The 13,399-nt window shown below is 50.7% G+C and overlaps 2 protein-coding genes across 7 annotated transcripts in view; one reads left to right on the top strand and one right to left on the bottom strand.

Annotated features, from left to right (window-relative positions):
- Positions 1–146: 146 nt before the first annotated feature.
- Positions 147–2,899, bottom strand: SMPD2 (sphingomyelin phosphodiesterase 2). Its single transcript, XM_055330104.1, has 10 exons — positions 2,736–2,899; positions 2,537–2,633; positions 2,372–2,448; positions 2,117–2,210; positions 1,926–2,015; positions 1,602–1,684; positions 1,331–1,463; positions 1,136–1,240; positions 651–804; positions 147–552 (listed from the first exon to the last, which is right to left on the bottom strand). Exons 1-10 carry the CDS (start codon positions 2,783–2,785, stop codon positions 164–166), a joined length of 1,272 nt encoding a protein of 423 aa, XP_055186079.1. The 5' UTR covers positions 2,786–2,899; the 3' UTR covers positions 147–163.
- A 292-nt stretch (positions 2,900–3,191) lies between these two features.
- Positions 3,192–13,399, top strand: part of PPIL6 (peptidylprolyl isomerase like 6) — a 30,593-nt gene continuing 20,385 nt past the window's right edge. For 2 of the 6 annotated variants that reach the window (XM_055330105.1, XM_055330107.1), the window contains exons 1-3: positions 3,198–3,347; positions 7,429–7,524; positions 10,506–10,694. In XM_055330105.1, the coding sequence (XP_055186080.1) occupies positions 3,213–3,347; positions 7,429–7,524; positions 10,506–10,694 (420 nt within the window). In that variant the 5' untranslated portion in view covers positions 3,198–3,212. Of the gene's footprint in view, positions 3,348–7,428; positions 7,525–10,505; positions 10,695–13,399 lie in introns of all 6 variants that reach the window. The other 4 variants (XM_055330109.1, XM_055330108.1, XM_055330111.1 and 1 more) reach the window with 4 other exon arrangements.

Here is a 13,399-nt window from a genome sequence, read left to right as displayed (position 1 = left end):
GGGCTTGGGCTGCCTGTGCATGTGGGTGGTAGGATGGGCAGGGAGGGCAGATGTGTGGGAGCCCGACGATATGTATTAGGACAGTCTGATGACAGTCATGACGACCCCTGGCCCCAGTCACTGCCTCTACAAGGAAAAGGCAGAGCCACGGAAGTGTCAAGCTTTATTGTTCCTCAGCTCTGTCCCCCTCCTGCTGCCCCAGGAGCAGGGCTGGCTGAGACTCCAGGCCCAGATCCTGAGCCTCCCTTGCCCTTCCCAGCACGTGCTGGAGCTCAGCGCGAGCCCTCGATAAGCCCTTGGCCTCCTGCATGTGGAAGAGGTAGACTGCACCCGCCCCCAGCAGCACTCCCACGCTGGGGGTCCAGAGGAGTATGGCAACTTCCCTGACGCCTCCTCCAGCTGCCAAGGCACACAGCAGTGCCAGCAGAAGCAGCCCTAGGCCAATCACGTAGCCAGCGAAGGTGGCCCACCACCGAGCTTGAGCCACGCCCAGGTCCAGCTCTGTCCAGGCCTCCTTTAATACGCTGATCAACCTCGACCTTTCTGCTGGTCCTAGAACAAAGGCAGGGCAGTGGGGCAGGAGACAGAGAGTCAGGATGGAGGGGCTGCTTTGTGGGGCGGGACCCAGGGAACGGGTGGGGGTGACCTACCCTGAGTAGGGTCGGGGGTGTGCTGCGGGGGGCTGTGTCTCACACACAGGGTAGCCATCAGGGCTTCGTGATCAGAGAGGGGGGTGCCACTGTGAGGATCGTGGCCTGTAGTGGTCCTAAGAGTCTTACAGGAGATGTAGAACCCAGAAACCGCCTAGGAAAAGTAAGGGCCAGAGAGAAACCTCTTTGAGGGCCTCTCCCCGTTGCCTAGCCGTCGGTGATGACCTGAGACAGGGCCTGCTGGACAGAAGGTCGGCACAAGCTGGGTAAAGACACACACACGGGATCCCTGGGTGGCTCGGCGGTTCAGTGCCTGCCTTTGGCCCAGGGTGTGAGCCTCGAGTCCCAGGATGGAGTCTGCTTCTCCCTCTGCCTGTGTCTCCTGCCCCTCCCGCTCCCTCGATCATGAATAAATAAATAAAATCTTAAAAAAAAAAAAAAAAGACACACAGGGGGTAACGACACCCCGAGGGGACAGGCCTGACCTTATACAGCACATAGTCAATGCGGATGCCAAAGGGAAATGGCTCCAGCTCCCGCTGGCTGACGTAGCAGTTCTCAGGTACCATCGTGCAGCCTTCTTCAGAGCCCTGGGTGAAGAGGTGCCTCATGCTAGGACGGGCGGGGAGAGAAGCCGCGGATGCAGACGTGGGAACAACCAGGCGGCGGGTCCTCCTCACCTTGAAGTCCCGGGTCTCGTGGTAGGCGTCATGCAGGCCCGTCCACTCCTTCAGCAGGCGGCAGCCCAGGTCCTTCGGGTGCAGGTTGAGGTCCCCACACAGCAGAACCACGTCGGCCTTCTTGGATGTGTGGCTGGGGAAACCGCGTGGGTGAGGCGGGGCTTCTTCCCGGACGGCTCCGCCCCCCTGCAAGTGGCGCCCGGGCTGCCCCTCAAGCCCCCTCAAGCCCGGGCCCCATCCCACTTCCCCTGTCAGGCCCAGGCTCACACACTGGATGAACTGGGCCAGTTCCCAAGCTTGGGCCACGCGGTGTGTTAGGTAGACGTCCTTCTGGCGATTGTACTCGGCATGGAGCTGAGCAAGACAGGGGAGGTCAGCAGGGGAGACGAGGCTCCCTGACGCTCTCCACCGCGCTGTGCCCGTCGCTCGGCGAGATACTCGGTCATAACCAGGGCGGATCTGGCCTCGCGACGGGAGGTCGAGGTCGGCCGCCCCCACACCCGGCCGGAGGAGTCCCAGTCCCGTCCCCGTCCCCGCCCCGCCCCGTCCCGTCCCAGGACCCGCCGCCGGGCCCACGCGCGCCGGCCTCACTCACGTGGGTCACGTAGGCGTTGAGCACCAGTCCGCTCAGGTGGAGCACCAGCAGCCCCACGGCCTTCCCGCAGAACCAGTCTCCATGGTGGACCTGGGGCGGGAGAGGCCGCGCGCCGGTACTGCGGCCCCGCCCCCGCCCCCGCCCCCGCCCAGGCCCCGCAGCCCGCGGCGGGCACCCGGGCTAAGGCTCACCATGTAGGGGTACCCATTGAGGGTGTAGACGTGCTGCGTGAATTCCTGGATCGGATGCTTGGAGAACACGCACAGACCGCTGCCAATGACGCCGCTGCGAACCGAGTCCCGGGGCATAGCCAGCGAGGCCGGAAGCGAACGGCCGCCTCTCCCCCGACCCGCCCCCCCCCCCGCCCCCGCCCCCGCCTCCCCTCAGCCGGCCGCCGGGGGCGCACAGGCTGCCGGGAGCGCGCTCCGGGCCGGGGGGCTCCTCACCTCCGGAAGTAGTGCGCGGCGGGGTAGGCGGGCAGCAGCTTCTGCCTCAGGCGCTGGAAGTCCTGCTCGCTCCACACCTGAGGGGAGGTGGCGGACGCCTGCCTGCGGCCGTCCCGGCGGGCTCCCCCCCGCGGGCCCCCCCCGCGCCCCCGGGCCCCCGCCCACCTCCTCCAGCAGGGCCAGGTCGAAGCTCTCCGTGTTCAGAAGGTCTCCCAGGCGCTTCAGGCGGTCGCCGCGGTGCTTGCTGAGGTAGGGGATGCCCCTGCGGACGAGGAGGGCGGGAGGCGGCGGCTGCAGCGGCTCCGGGGCGGCGGGGAGCGCCCCCGAAGCCGCGGCCCCGGGCCCACCCCGCGGGCGCCCTCACCAGCAGTTGAGGTTAAAGATCCTGAGGCGCAGGGAGAAGTTGGGCTTCATGGCGGGCGGGCTCCGGGGCCGCGGGGCGGCCGGCGCGCACAGGTGGTCGGGCCCGCCCCGCGCTCCCCGGAAGGCGGCGGCCGGGCCCCGCGCTCCCCCGGCAGCCGCCCGCCCGCGCGGAGAGGCCGGCGGCGGCGGCGGCGTGGCGGCGGCGGCGGCGGCAGCGGGCGCTCCCGGGAGGCGAGGGCCGCGCGCGGTCCCCGTCCCCGTCCGCGGAGGCGCTGTCCCCGGCCACCGGCGCCCGCGCGCCCCCTCGTGCCCCCGGCTCCCGGGATCCGGCAACAGGCGCGAAGTGGAGCGAAGCCCGGGCCTGGCCGCACGCCCCGCCCCCTCCCGGCGTCCTTCCTCCCGCGGGCGGCGGGGGCGGGGCCGCGCGGTTGCCCTGGCGACGCGCAGCGTTTGTGCCCCGAGCGGGCCCCGCGCCGCCATGGCCAGCCCGCCGCCGTGCGGGCCGAGGTCGGCCCCGTGCCGCTCGCCGCCGCCGCCCGAGCCGCCGCCGCGGGTGAAGGTGGTGGGGCTCTTCACGAGCTCCAGCTTCCAGAGGGCGAAGAGCGCCGCTGAGGTAACCGCGGGAGCTGCCCTCGTGCGGGCGGCCCGGGCTCGCGCCCCCTGGCGACGGGAGCCGACGTTCCGGGGGGCGGGGGGGAGCGTCCCGGCCGCTCGGTGCCCGCTCCGTGCCCCGCTCCGTGCGGGGCCACCTTTAATGGGAGGTCGGGGCAGCCCGGGTGGCGTCGCGGTTGAGCGCCGCCTTCGGCCCAGGGCGTGACCCCGGGGTCCCGGGATCGAGTCCCGCGTCGGGCTCCCTGCTTGGAGCCTGCTCCTCCCTGTGCCTGGGTCTCTGCCTCTCTTTCTCTCTCTCTCTCTCTGGGTCTCTCACGAATAAATAAATAAAATCTTTAAAGGGAGGTCGGCGCGACGGAAGGTTCAGGAATCTTGCTGGGCGGCGGAGGGCAGCCCTCCCCTCTAGGTACCCACATACTTCATCTCCACAGTAATTTTTACTTGGCGTTATGGGTTATTAAAAATTCGTGGAAAAATGTTTAGGAAGAAGTGATAACGCGTGACTACGGGTTTCTGTTTGCTTTCTGTTTTGCCACGAACTCCCTCCCCAAGTGGTTTTTGGGATTTTTCATTTGGGAACTTCATTTGAGAAGTTCTTTTGGGATTTTTTTCCCCCTCATCTTTACATTTTCTCTGCAGCATTTACTGCATTCCAGTCGATTCAGGTGCTTAAGGGAATTTCTCAACAAATGACCCTCAAGTGCTTTGGAGAATCCAAGTATTTCTTTGTAAGCACACAGAACGATATAAAAAAAAAAAAAAACACTTGAAGCAGCTGGAAGAATGTGGCCAGATCAACAATGGGGCACTGCACATCCTATCCAAATCCAGGAGAAATGCAGAACTGGGCACATCTTTGGGGTTTGCTCCGGGAATGCTACTGTTAAGGTGATGCCGAACCCCACCAGTCTGCAGGACCATGCCCTGTCCGTGTTTGAATCTCCCAAAGTATCCAGCTGGATACCGGACACCAAATGTTCTCAAACAAGAAATCTTAAGCAATTCCTGCTTTCTTGCCTGCTCTAAGCCCACAGAGTTTAAGTTTATATCAAATTGTTTGATATAATCAATGATATCAATACAATTAAGTTTGTAATTATATCAAATCAAGCAATAGTAACTGTCGACCTTAAAACAGCCAATTATTTTACCAGCAAAATGGGTTTATTTGATAATAGCACCCAAATTGCAATTTGGGACGTAGCAACAATGGCAAACCAAAGGCAATCTGGGAGATCAAAGGGCAGGAACATTATAGAGAAAAGGAAGAAACTGGGAGGGGGCTGCTTGGAAGGAAAGCCCCTGGATAGAGAGAGAGTTCAGGGTAGTGATGGTTTCTCAGTGAGTCATGATCTTACTGACTGCGCTTGTTGCTGAGCAAGGCAACATTCTCTCTTCCTTTGGGCTGGAGGAGTAAAATACTTACTGCTTCTGGGAATGCAACGTTTGTCTCCTCCTGACCTACTGGGACTACAGTTGCCAAGTGGTGGTGGTAAGGCTGAGCGCTCCCCCTTCTGGCTTCCCCGCTCCATTGTCAGCGAGGTTCCCTTTATCTAGTTTCATGTAACTGATTTGTGAAATAGGTGTTTACATCAGGAAGAAGAGAACACAACACATGTCTGTGAAAACAATACATGGATCATCAAAATAGGTAGGCATCATGGGCTGTTAGCTGGACTGATGGGATCTATAGTTTATGGCTCAAGTTGTAGTTCATGATTTTTTTTTTTTTAAGATTTTATTCCTGAGAGACCCAGAGAGGGAGAGGTAGAGACGCAGAAAGCCCGATGCGGGACTCGATCCCGGGACTCCAGAACCACGCTCTGGGCTGAAGGCAGGTGCTAAACTGCTGAGCCCCCAGGAATCCCAAGTAGTTCATGAATTTGAGGAATTCCCCCCCCCCTTGTTTTTCTTTGCTCCTTTCCTGAGGGCATGTTTTCTGTGCCTGCTCTACACTGTAGAGAAGGTGTTGGCAATTTTTTTTCTGGAAAGCCTCGATATTAAATTATTAGGCCTTCAGGGCCCTAGGCTCTTAGACCACTAGGCTGTGTCCTTGAACAAAAGCAGCCACAGACCGTATGTAAATGATGGTGGTTTTCCAATTACGGATACTGAAATTTGAGTTGCATGTAATTGCACATGACACAAAATATTTTTTTTCAACTGCTTAAAATCTAAAAATTCTTCTTAGCTTTCAAGTCTTACAAAAACAGGCAGATTTGGTCAGCTGGGTCAGTTTGCCGGCCCCTGTGGTAGAGGATACTAAGTCAAGAAAACTATGTCTTTGATATATATTAATTTTCCCTTTCTTAAGCTTTTGCCTACTGTAACCTTATTTGAATATGAAACCCTATCAGTATAAACTGAGTTCTACCAGAATAAAGGATCTTTGAGTCATTTCTCAACATGACCATTTGAGCAATCCTGAACACCTAATTTACTGTCAGAGATTTAGATTTGTAAGACATATTACACAGATTCTAATTTGGATGTAGTCCACTCTAGACACTAAATTATGCAGAAAGTGTGATGAAGTATGCTTAATTTGAAAATCGTTGGGCTTATTAGTTATTCCAGATGGCCCTCCAGTTAGAAACACCATTGCCTCAAACTGAGCACAGACCTTGGAACTGGGACAAAGGAACATGATCATCTGTTGGTTGGGCAGGAGCCTAAGGAAGTAACCCAACTGCCATTGCCCACCTCGGCTCCCCCTGGTCCCAAGAGCAGGATACGCTCAGGCCCTGGCTTTGGCTTTCTCCCCCTTGGAATATCCACCCCTGATGAAGCATGCCAGGCCAGTGTCCTCTCTTAGACCACAGCTGGTCCTCCAGGCACTGTCGCTAGTGGAGAAAGTGTGGGGCACAGCAGCCAGCTGTCATTCTTCCCTGTTGGACAGATGTGCTTCTTAGCCCCACTCAGAAAGGTGAGGCCTCACTGCTAGTACCTCATCTGCCTTCTCTTGCTTGACCAGGAGACAAAATGCAACATATCAGGAAACAAATTTTTTTTAAAGATTTTATTTATTTATTCATGAGAGAGATAGAGAGAGAGAAAAACATGGGCAGAGGGAGAAGCAGGCTCCATGCAGGGAGCCTAATGCAGGACTGGATACCCAGACCTGAGATCAGCGTCCCGCCTTTTTTTTTTTTTTTTTAAAGAATTCTATTTATTTATTCGTGAGAGACACACAGAGACACAGGCAGAGGGAGAGGGAGAAGCAGGCTCCATGCAGGGAGCCCAACGTGGGACTCTATCCCTTGTCTCCAGGATCACACCCCGGGCTTCAGGCGGCGCTAAACCGCTGCGCCACCCGGGGCTGCCCCCCGCCCTTTTTTTGACAGGGATTATTAACCAGTAAGAATTTTCTCTGATTCATATAGACAAAATAATATATGTTAAACGAAAACACGCTCAATATCTAAACCTAAACATATTTAGCATTTACTTCACTTTTTCCCAAAGGGTGTCTTTTGGGCATTCTCCACATATCAATGAATTAAATTAACATTTATTTTAGTTAAAAGTATCTGTAGAAGGAGGTGGGTGGGGGGATGGGTTAAACGGGATGGGGATTAAGGAGGGCATTTGTCCTGATGTGTACCAGGTGATATATGGAATTGTTGAATCACTATATTGTACACCTGAAACTAATAAAACACTGCAGTTAAATAAAGTAACATCTTTTCATTAAAAAAAAAAAAAGTATCTGTAGGTCCACTGAGACTTAGTAAGTTTAATTTAGGGAAAAACTGGTCCTTAAAAAACATGGCAAATCACAAGACTTTGGCATAAACTCATTTATTTGTTCATTTGCTCATTCCTGTGCTATGTTGGATGGTCCATTGTGTGCCAGATGTTGAAGCCAGTGGGAGTGTGGGAAAACTAGGATATAGTCTTGGTCCCCAGTGTGAGGTAAACACCGGGGTCTCTGGGAGCAAGCAGGGGGCATTAAGCCAAATTGTGTGGCCTGGGTATGCACTGTATAAAACCCTCCTGAAGTCCCCATAAAAATTGGGGGAAATGATTTCTACTTTAAAGGAGAATGTACTCTAAAATAATTATTCTGTCTTGAAATCTAGAGTCTGAAGAGTAATTATCCATCCAAATTTGAAGAACCTATAATAGTTCCTCTTCAAGAATTTGCATGGAATCAATATCTACAGGAGAAAAAAAGGGTAAAGGCTATTCGGGGTATGGGAAATGAGTAAAGTTTTGTCTCAATTATTTATCTATGCATTGTTTTGGAAAAACTGGAGCAGTGATTTTAGAGCAACTAGATTTGGTTTCTCTAAATTATCCACTTGTCCTAAATCATTTCAATCACTTTACCAGGCTGATTTTAAGAAAAACATTTACATTTGAAAGACTTGATTAGAGGTAAGTTTTAAATTCTTAGTGCTGCTATTTCCCTTGCTGATGGCTAGCCCGCTCTCCCCGCACACTGCTTACTCATACTTCCTGTGACCTCTTGACACTCAGGGTCCTTAGCCTGGAAGGGTTGGGTGGTGTATAGCACAGACACAGTGGGGGGCTTGTGTGTGGGGTGGTGGTGGGGGGGTTGTGGGGGTGGGAGGGACCTGTGGCCTAGGGAGCTCTGATGACAGGCACCAAGTTCCCACAGGGCAGCCTTGTCCTAATTAAAGCTTCCTCTCTGCCTTCTCCCCACTAACACCGCTCTTGGAAAACCCCAGGCCCCAGGGCTAGCAGAGCTTGCCTTAGGGACAACAGATAGGTTTCCTCTCGGGTGCCAGCCCCGATCTAGGGTTCTAGGTGCTGCCCAGGTGCTGTGATACTAAGAGTTCTAAGGTGGCACCCTGGCCCAGCAATACCTCATGTTGGGGTGAGGCTGGAATGGGTACACTTCCTGCTTGCCATCCCTGGCCCAGAACAGTAAAGTTCCCGTCCTGGTTTCCCTGCCGCACCGCATGTTCCCCGTGACTGATGAAATCCCATGTCCCCTAACCAGAGCAGTGGCTGCACGAGGACATCCTGTGATCCTGTGGTTATCACACAGTGTTGCTGGATGACACCACTGCACTGTAGTCACACGAATGCTGCAAGACTGAGTCCAGGATACATTTGTTAAGTCTCATACCATTCTCATGGCCATGATACATTTTCACTGGCATTCAGACAGAATGGTAGCAAACACCTACATACGTGTTCATCATATGCTAGATGGTGTATATAGGTATAGATTATGGTAATTATGCATATATTAACTCCAGTCCTTACAACAACGAGGGTGACCAGTGGTCCTGCTTTGCCTGGTTCTGAGGAGTTTCCTGTGAGCAGGAATTTCAGTGCTAAACCTGGGACAGTCCTAGACAAACTGGGGCAGCTGGTCAGGACACTTGGATACCTTAACATAAAATACATCTTTCTTAATTTTTGGTCACCAAACTTCTTACACTGCCTACCAGGAGAGCCATGAGCTCATGCTTTGTGGTCTGTACCCAATTCCTCCTAAAGATTCCCACTGTATTAAAGATTAGTGTGGATTCCATTCTGCAGTTTCCCCCCATTTCAGCCTGGGTTACTGACCTTGGGATGGTTCGTGTTCTCTTCCTTTCACTTTTCTCGTAAGACCTGAATGAGGCTTAGGTAACCACAGCTGTTTCTTTCCACCCATTCTTTATTCCCTATCCTCCCTTTCTTCCTTTTCCCACCTTCATTTCTTGGACACTTGTCACCTTATCCTTGTTTCAGGCCAGTTTTTGTCCTTAATGAAAGCATTATGCTTTGTGTCACATGTCTTGCTTCTTAGCACATCTAATGTTAGGTCCGGGCTGGCCTTATGCTTCAGCAGAATGTAATGCCACCCCTGAGTGGTGGCTTCTGGACCTTTGGAAAAGCCTTTCTCTCTCTCCAAAAAAGGCAGCATCTTATGACTCAGTGCTAGAAAGCCCCAGAAACCACTGGGTCCAGCCCACTATCTTGAGGTATGTGAGCAGGCCCCCTCATACCCAGAGGACACACACAGATGAGGGATCTACAGTGTCAGCCTCCAAGTAAAGTCTACCTTCTACTGTACTCCCACGAGGTGACATAGATTTCCCATGAGGTGACATAATTATCCACATTAACCATACCTGGGCTAAATAAATATCCCTTTTTAAAGTTTTCCATTCTATAAAATGTGATAACACTGATAAATGTAAACAGTTTAGGGACTCTTGACCTACAGGCTCTATCAGTGATTTATATAGTTCAGCATGAACAAGTTTATTGTTTTCCTCGAGCCAGGTTTTGATATGGGCGTCGAAATGGGAAATAAAATCTGGGAGAAGAGCTGGGTGTGCAGCAAATAAGGCAAGCCACCCCCCAAACCAGCATTTCCCCATCAGCATGCCCTCGGATGTTGTTAGACACGCAAATTCTCAAGCTCCATTCTGGAATCAGAAACTCGGGTGGGGCTCAGGAATCTATAATTCTGCTTGCCTCCTAAAATTTGAGAACTGCTGTCCCAGATTATTCATGCTTTTGCCAGAACTGGCACCAGACCATAATAAACCAGATCTCTTCCGAGGGGCATTACTCATGGCCATACACTGGGATTTAGGAGGTTGACTGTTAGTATTTGGAGAAACACACTCAATGCACTTCATCTTCAGGGGCTTAGGACCGAAAGATGTGGACAAAGGTGAGTTTTTGCCTTTCCTGCACCTGGGGTCCATCAGAAGGCCTGCCGGCCTCCAGGAGGTATTTCCTTTCCCTGACCCTACCCCCTCAAAAAAGCATTCTTTCCATCCTTGGCACTGAAAACCGTGTATTACTCAGAACCCCTAGCCTTTCCAAGCATACACACAGTAAAACGTACTTCAGAAATGAAGCCAGAGACTGCATTTTGTTTTCAGGTTCACACAGATGCTACGCACACAGATTTTTATTACCAGATCACTATTTTCAATGACTGTACTATTTTTAATATTACTTTTAGGTCATTCTGCTTTCAGTGATGTCAGATTCTTTAAAATGTTCTTGAATTCTGTTTGAAAGCAAATTTCTAAAAGATGGCAAAAAGTCTGTTTTGTTTTGCCTTTTTTTAAAGATTTGGTTAGAGTCTATCCCAAGCTGTGGCTTGTGGGTTTGGCAAGGTCGGTTTTATCCCCTCCCAACAATACAGCTTTTTTTTTTTTATCCTTTTCCTCTATAGGAGCTCAAGAATGAAATTTGGGAATATTCTTCCTATGTGATGTGTTTTGTTAATGATCAGCTCCTGGGTGACGCAGCTGATCTTCAGAAATGGGCTCACAAGATGTGGGATATAGTTGACGTTAAGCCCCCTGAACTTTATGAGGCGCTCACTGTGGATTATTCTGCTAAATACTTAAGAGATACCAAGGCAAGTTTCACTAACTGTTAATGACAATAGTGGAATCTTTTTCATTTATATTGATTCAGCATTAATTACTGATATCCTAACAAAGGAATATAAACAGCGGAAGACTAGTTTTTAAGTTAAAGATTACATATAATATTGCAGGTTTTGGCTGAACAGTGTGTAAAGCAAGGATACCTCACAGCAGGCACACTACACAGGAGGAAAGCATCTCTGCTCAAACCTTTCTACTTCCCTTAGAGATATGCATTAATTATTTTAAGACATAAAGACGCCTCCTCCTGCTTCAGGGAAGGTTGAGACTACTATCCATTCACGCTTAGTATGAAAAAATTTTAATTTGTACTTTCTAATGCCTTAAGTGGGAGGTGCTGCACTAAGAGAGTGGAAAGTTGAACTGAGAAGAAAGGTGACATTGTAAAGCAGGCACTTAGGTGGCAAGAGCAGGACCAGACTAGCTAAGGCCCTGGGGTGGTTTCCAGTGGACAGTCATGAAGCCGGAGGTCCAGGAGAGTGAGAGACAAGACAACAGGGGGGAATGGCAATAGAGGTGAAAGTACTTTGTAATTTTGCTCAGAAACTTTGTTATGCCAACAAGAACCACATGCTGCAAATCATTTCATGCTTATAGTGGCCTGTGCCCACAGAAAGACCCAGCGCTAGGATTTTTTTTTTTTTTTTAAGATTTTATTTATTCATGAGACAGAGAGGCAGAGACACAGGCAGAGGGAGTAGGAGGCTCCCTGCAGGGATCCCGGAACTCTGGGATCACAGCACGGGCCCAAGGCAGAATTTCAACTGCTGAGCCACCCAGGCGTCCCCAGTGCTAGGATTTGAGCTGTAAAAAGGCAAAGACCTTGCTTCCTTTATCTTCATTTAACTGTTACTGCCTTGAACACAATCTGAAACGTAGTACGAGCTCAGTGAATGTCTGGTTGAATCAACCATGCAGTTGGAAAATATTAGAAACTCTGAGGGTATGCGGAGGAATGTAATGTTCACAGTAGTTAATTTCCAAAAGGACAAGAGCCTATAAGTACATCGTGTATTCAGGGAATGGCAGGGGACACATCAAGGAGGCCAGAATTAATAGGAAATGAGGCTGGAAAAATGAGAGTTACAGTCCCAACAATACCATGCTACCCTGATTACCTTGAGAAAAGGTATGCATTGAAAGGATACTAGTAACCTCACAATTGACTGGAAAGTTGGGGAACCAGCTTTTGGAAAGCAGGTGGGAACCAAGGAAGGCCTGGCAGCCTGAAATGGTGGCCAGGGTCAGGTCCCAGGAATGTGCAGTTAGGATGCTGCGGTGGGTGCCTGCTGGCCCAGGCTTAGAGAATTAACTTCTCAACTGATGTCTGCATCACTCCCTGGAGATCCAAGGCCCCCGGTGGGTGCACCTCACTAATCAGCCCAAGTCATATGCCCACACACCCTGGCTCTCAGATCGGCGAGAGGGAGAATCCGGCCCCCCCTTAGTGTCTTTAGAGGGTGGTGGGTCAAGTAGGGAGTTCCCCAAATTAGAAACATCTCCAGATGTTAAGAAAGGGGAAAAACCCCAAACAGATCCACTAAGAAAGGCTGAACTTAAGTCCATTCTGAACTAAGGAGTTAGATTTTTTTCTAGAAGGAAGCTGAGCCAACAGAACTTTTTCATGAAGAGTACGACATAATCTTTGCTTTTTTGGAAGAAGTTTTAGGGCTGTGCAAGAACAGGGTGGAGTGGGAAGAGCTTGGTGGCAAGGGGACCACTTGGAACACTGCCAGAATAATGTGGGCTAGAGATGATGACAGCCTGAATTAATGGCAGTGGAGAGGGAGGACCCAGATTCCAGAGAAAATCCTTACATTTTTTTGTGCAGAGGCTAGATTTTTTCTTGCTGCAGGGACTTGTTTACTTCTGGGTTGGAATGATATATCAGACAATTCTGTTTAAATGTTTGGCTACTAAGTGACATGACCTTGTGTTGTGTTTTTCATTAGAATTGTTATAATTATCTACTGACAACTGCACAAAGATAATATATGGACACAGAGGGAAGTTCAATGATGCCTGAAGGGACTTAACCATTTCATAAATGAATCGTGATTTCTAGCGTATCCTCTTTTTCTGCCCAAGCCTGTGAAGTTTACTATGTTGTACCTTTATAATAAAGCTAAAATATTCTTTTTTAATTCAGGACTTGTGGTACAGAAGCCGAGAGGCACAAAAAAGTCCATCATAATTACTATGGATATAGTACTTCATTCCTGGATGCCAAATAATGTAATATTATTCCAGTCTTTTAATTAAAAAAAAAAAAGGCTCAAGTGATAGAAAGTAGTGACAGTGATACCGTAAAAGTGATTTCATTTATGTTTCCTAGATTCTTAAGAAACAGGGCAGGGCAAGTTAGATAGCTTGTTAAATCCGATGGCATCTCTATGTTTGAGAATGGTGTCCAAGATCTGAAATGTAACCCATTAGATGTGCTCTGCTCCTTAAATGAATGCTACCATGATGGAGACTGTGTTTTCATTTTGGATGCCTCCTTGTGAAGCTACACGAGGTCACACAAATGTTAGCTGTCTCTACCAGAAAGGATGCCAGCTGAAAACAAGAGCTGGGGGCACCTGGGAGCCGGAGAGCATGGTTGAAATAACACGAAAGCACAGCATATTCTCTTCCCCTGGTCCCATACCTCCTATGGATATGGTCTCCTTGT

The sequence above is a fragment of the Nyctereutes procyonoides genome, unplaced genomic scaffold, assembly GCF_905146905.1.
Source record: "Nyctereutes procyonoides isolate TBG_1078 unplaced genomic scaffold, NYPRO_anot_genome, whole genome shotgun sequence".
Taxonomy (NCBI): domain Eukaryota; kingdom Metazoa; phylum Chordata; class Mammalia; order Carnivora; family Canidae; genus Nyctereutes; species Nyctereutes procyonoides.
Note: the sequence above shows the minus strand (reverse complement) of the source record. Positions and strands in the feature narration are given on the sequence as shown.

Coding starts and splice junctions, on each gene's coding strand:
- SMPD2 (XM_055330104.1), bottom strand. CDS start 2,785: ATGAAGCCCAACTTCTCCCTGCGCCTCAGGATCTTTAACCTCAACTGC. Junction 1,241..1,330: donor ACGAGACCCGGGACTTCAAG/GTGAGGAGGACC, acceptor CTCTTCACCCAG/GGCTCTGAAGAAGGCTGCAC. Junction 805..1,135: donor TTGACTATGTGCTGTATAAG/GTCAGGCCTGTC, acceptor TACTTTTCCTAG/GCGGTTTCTGGGTTCTACAT.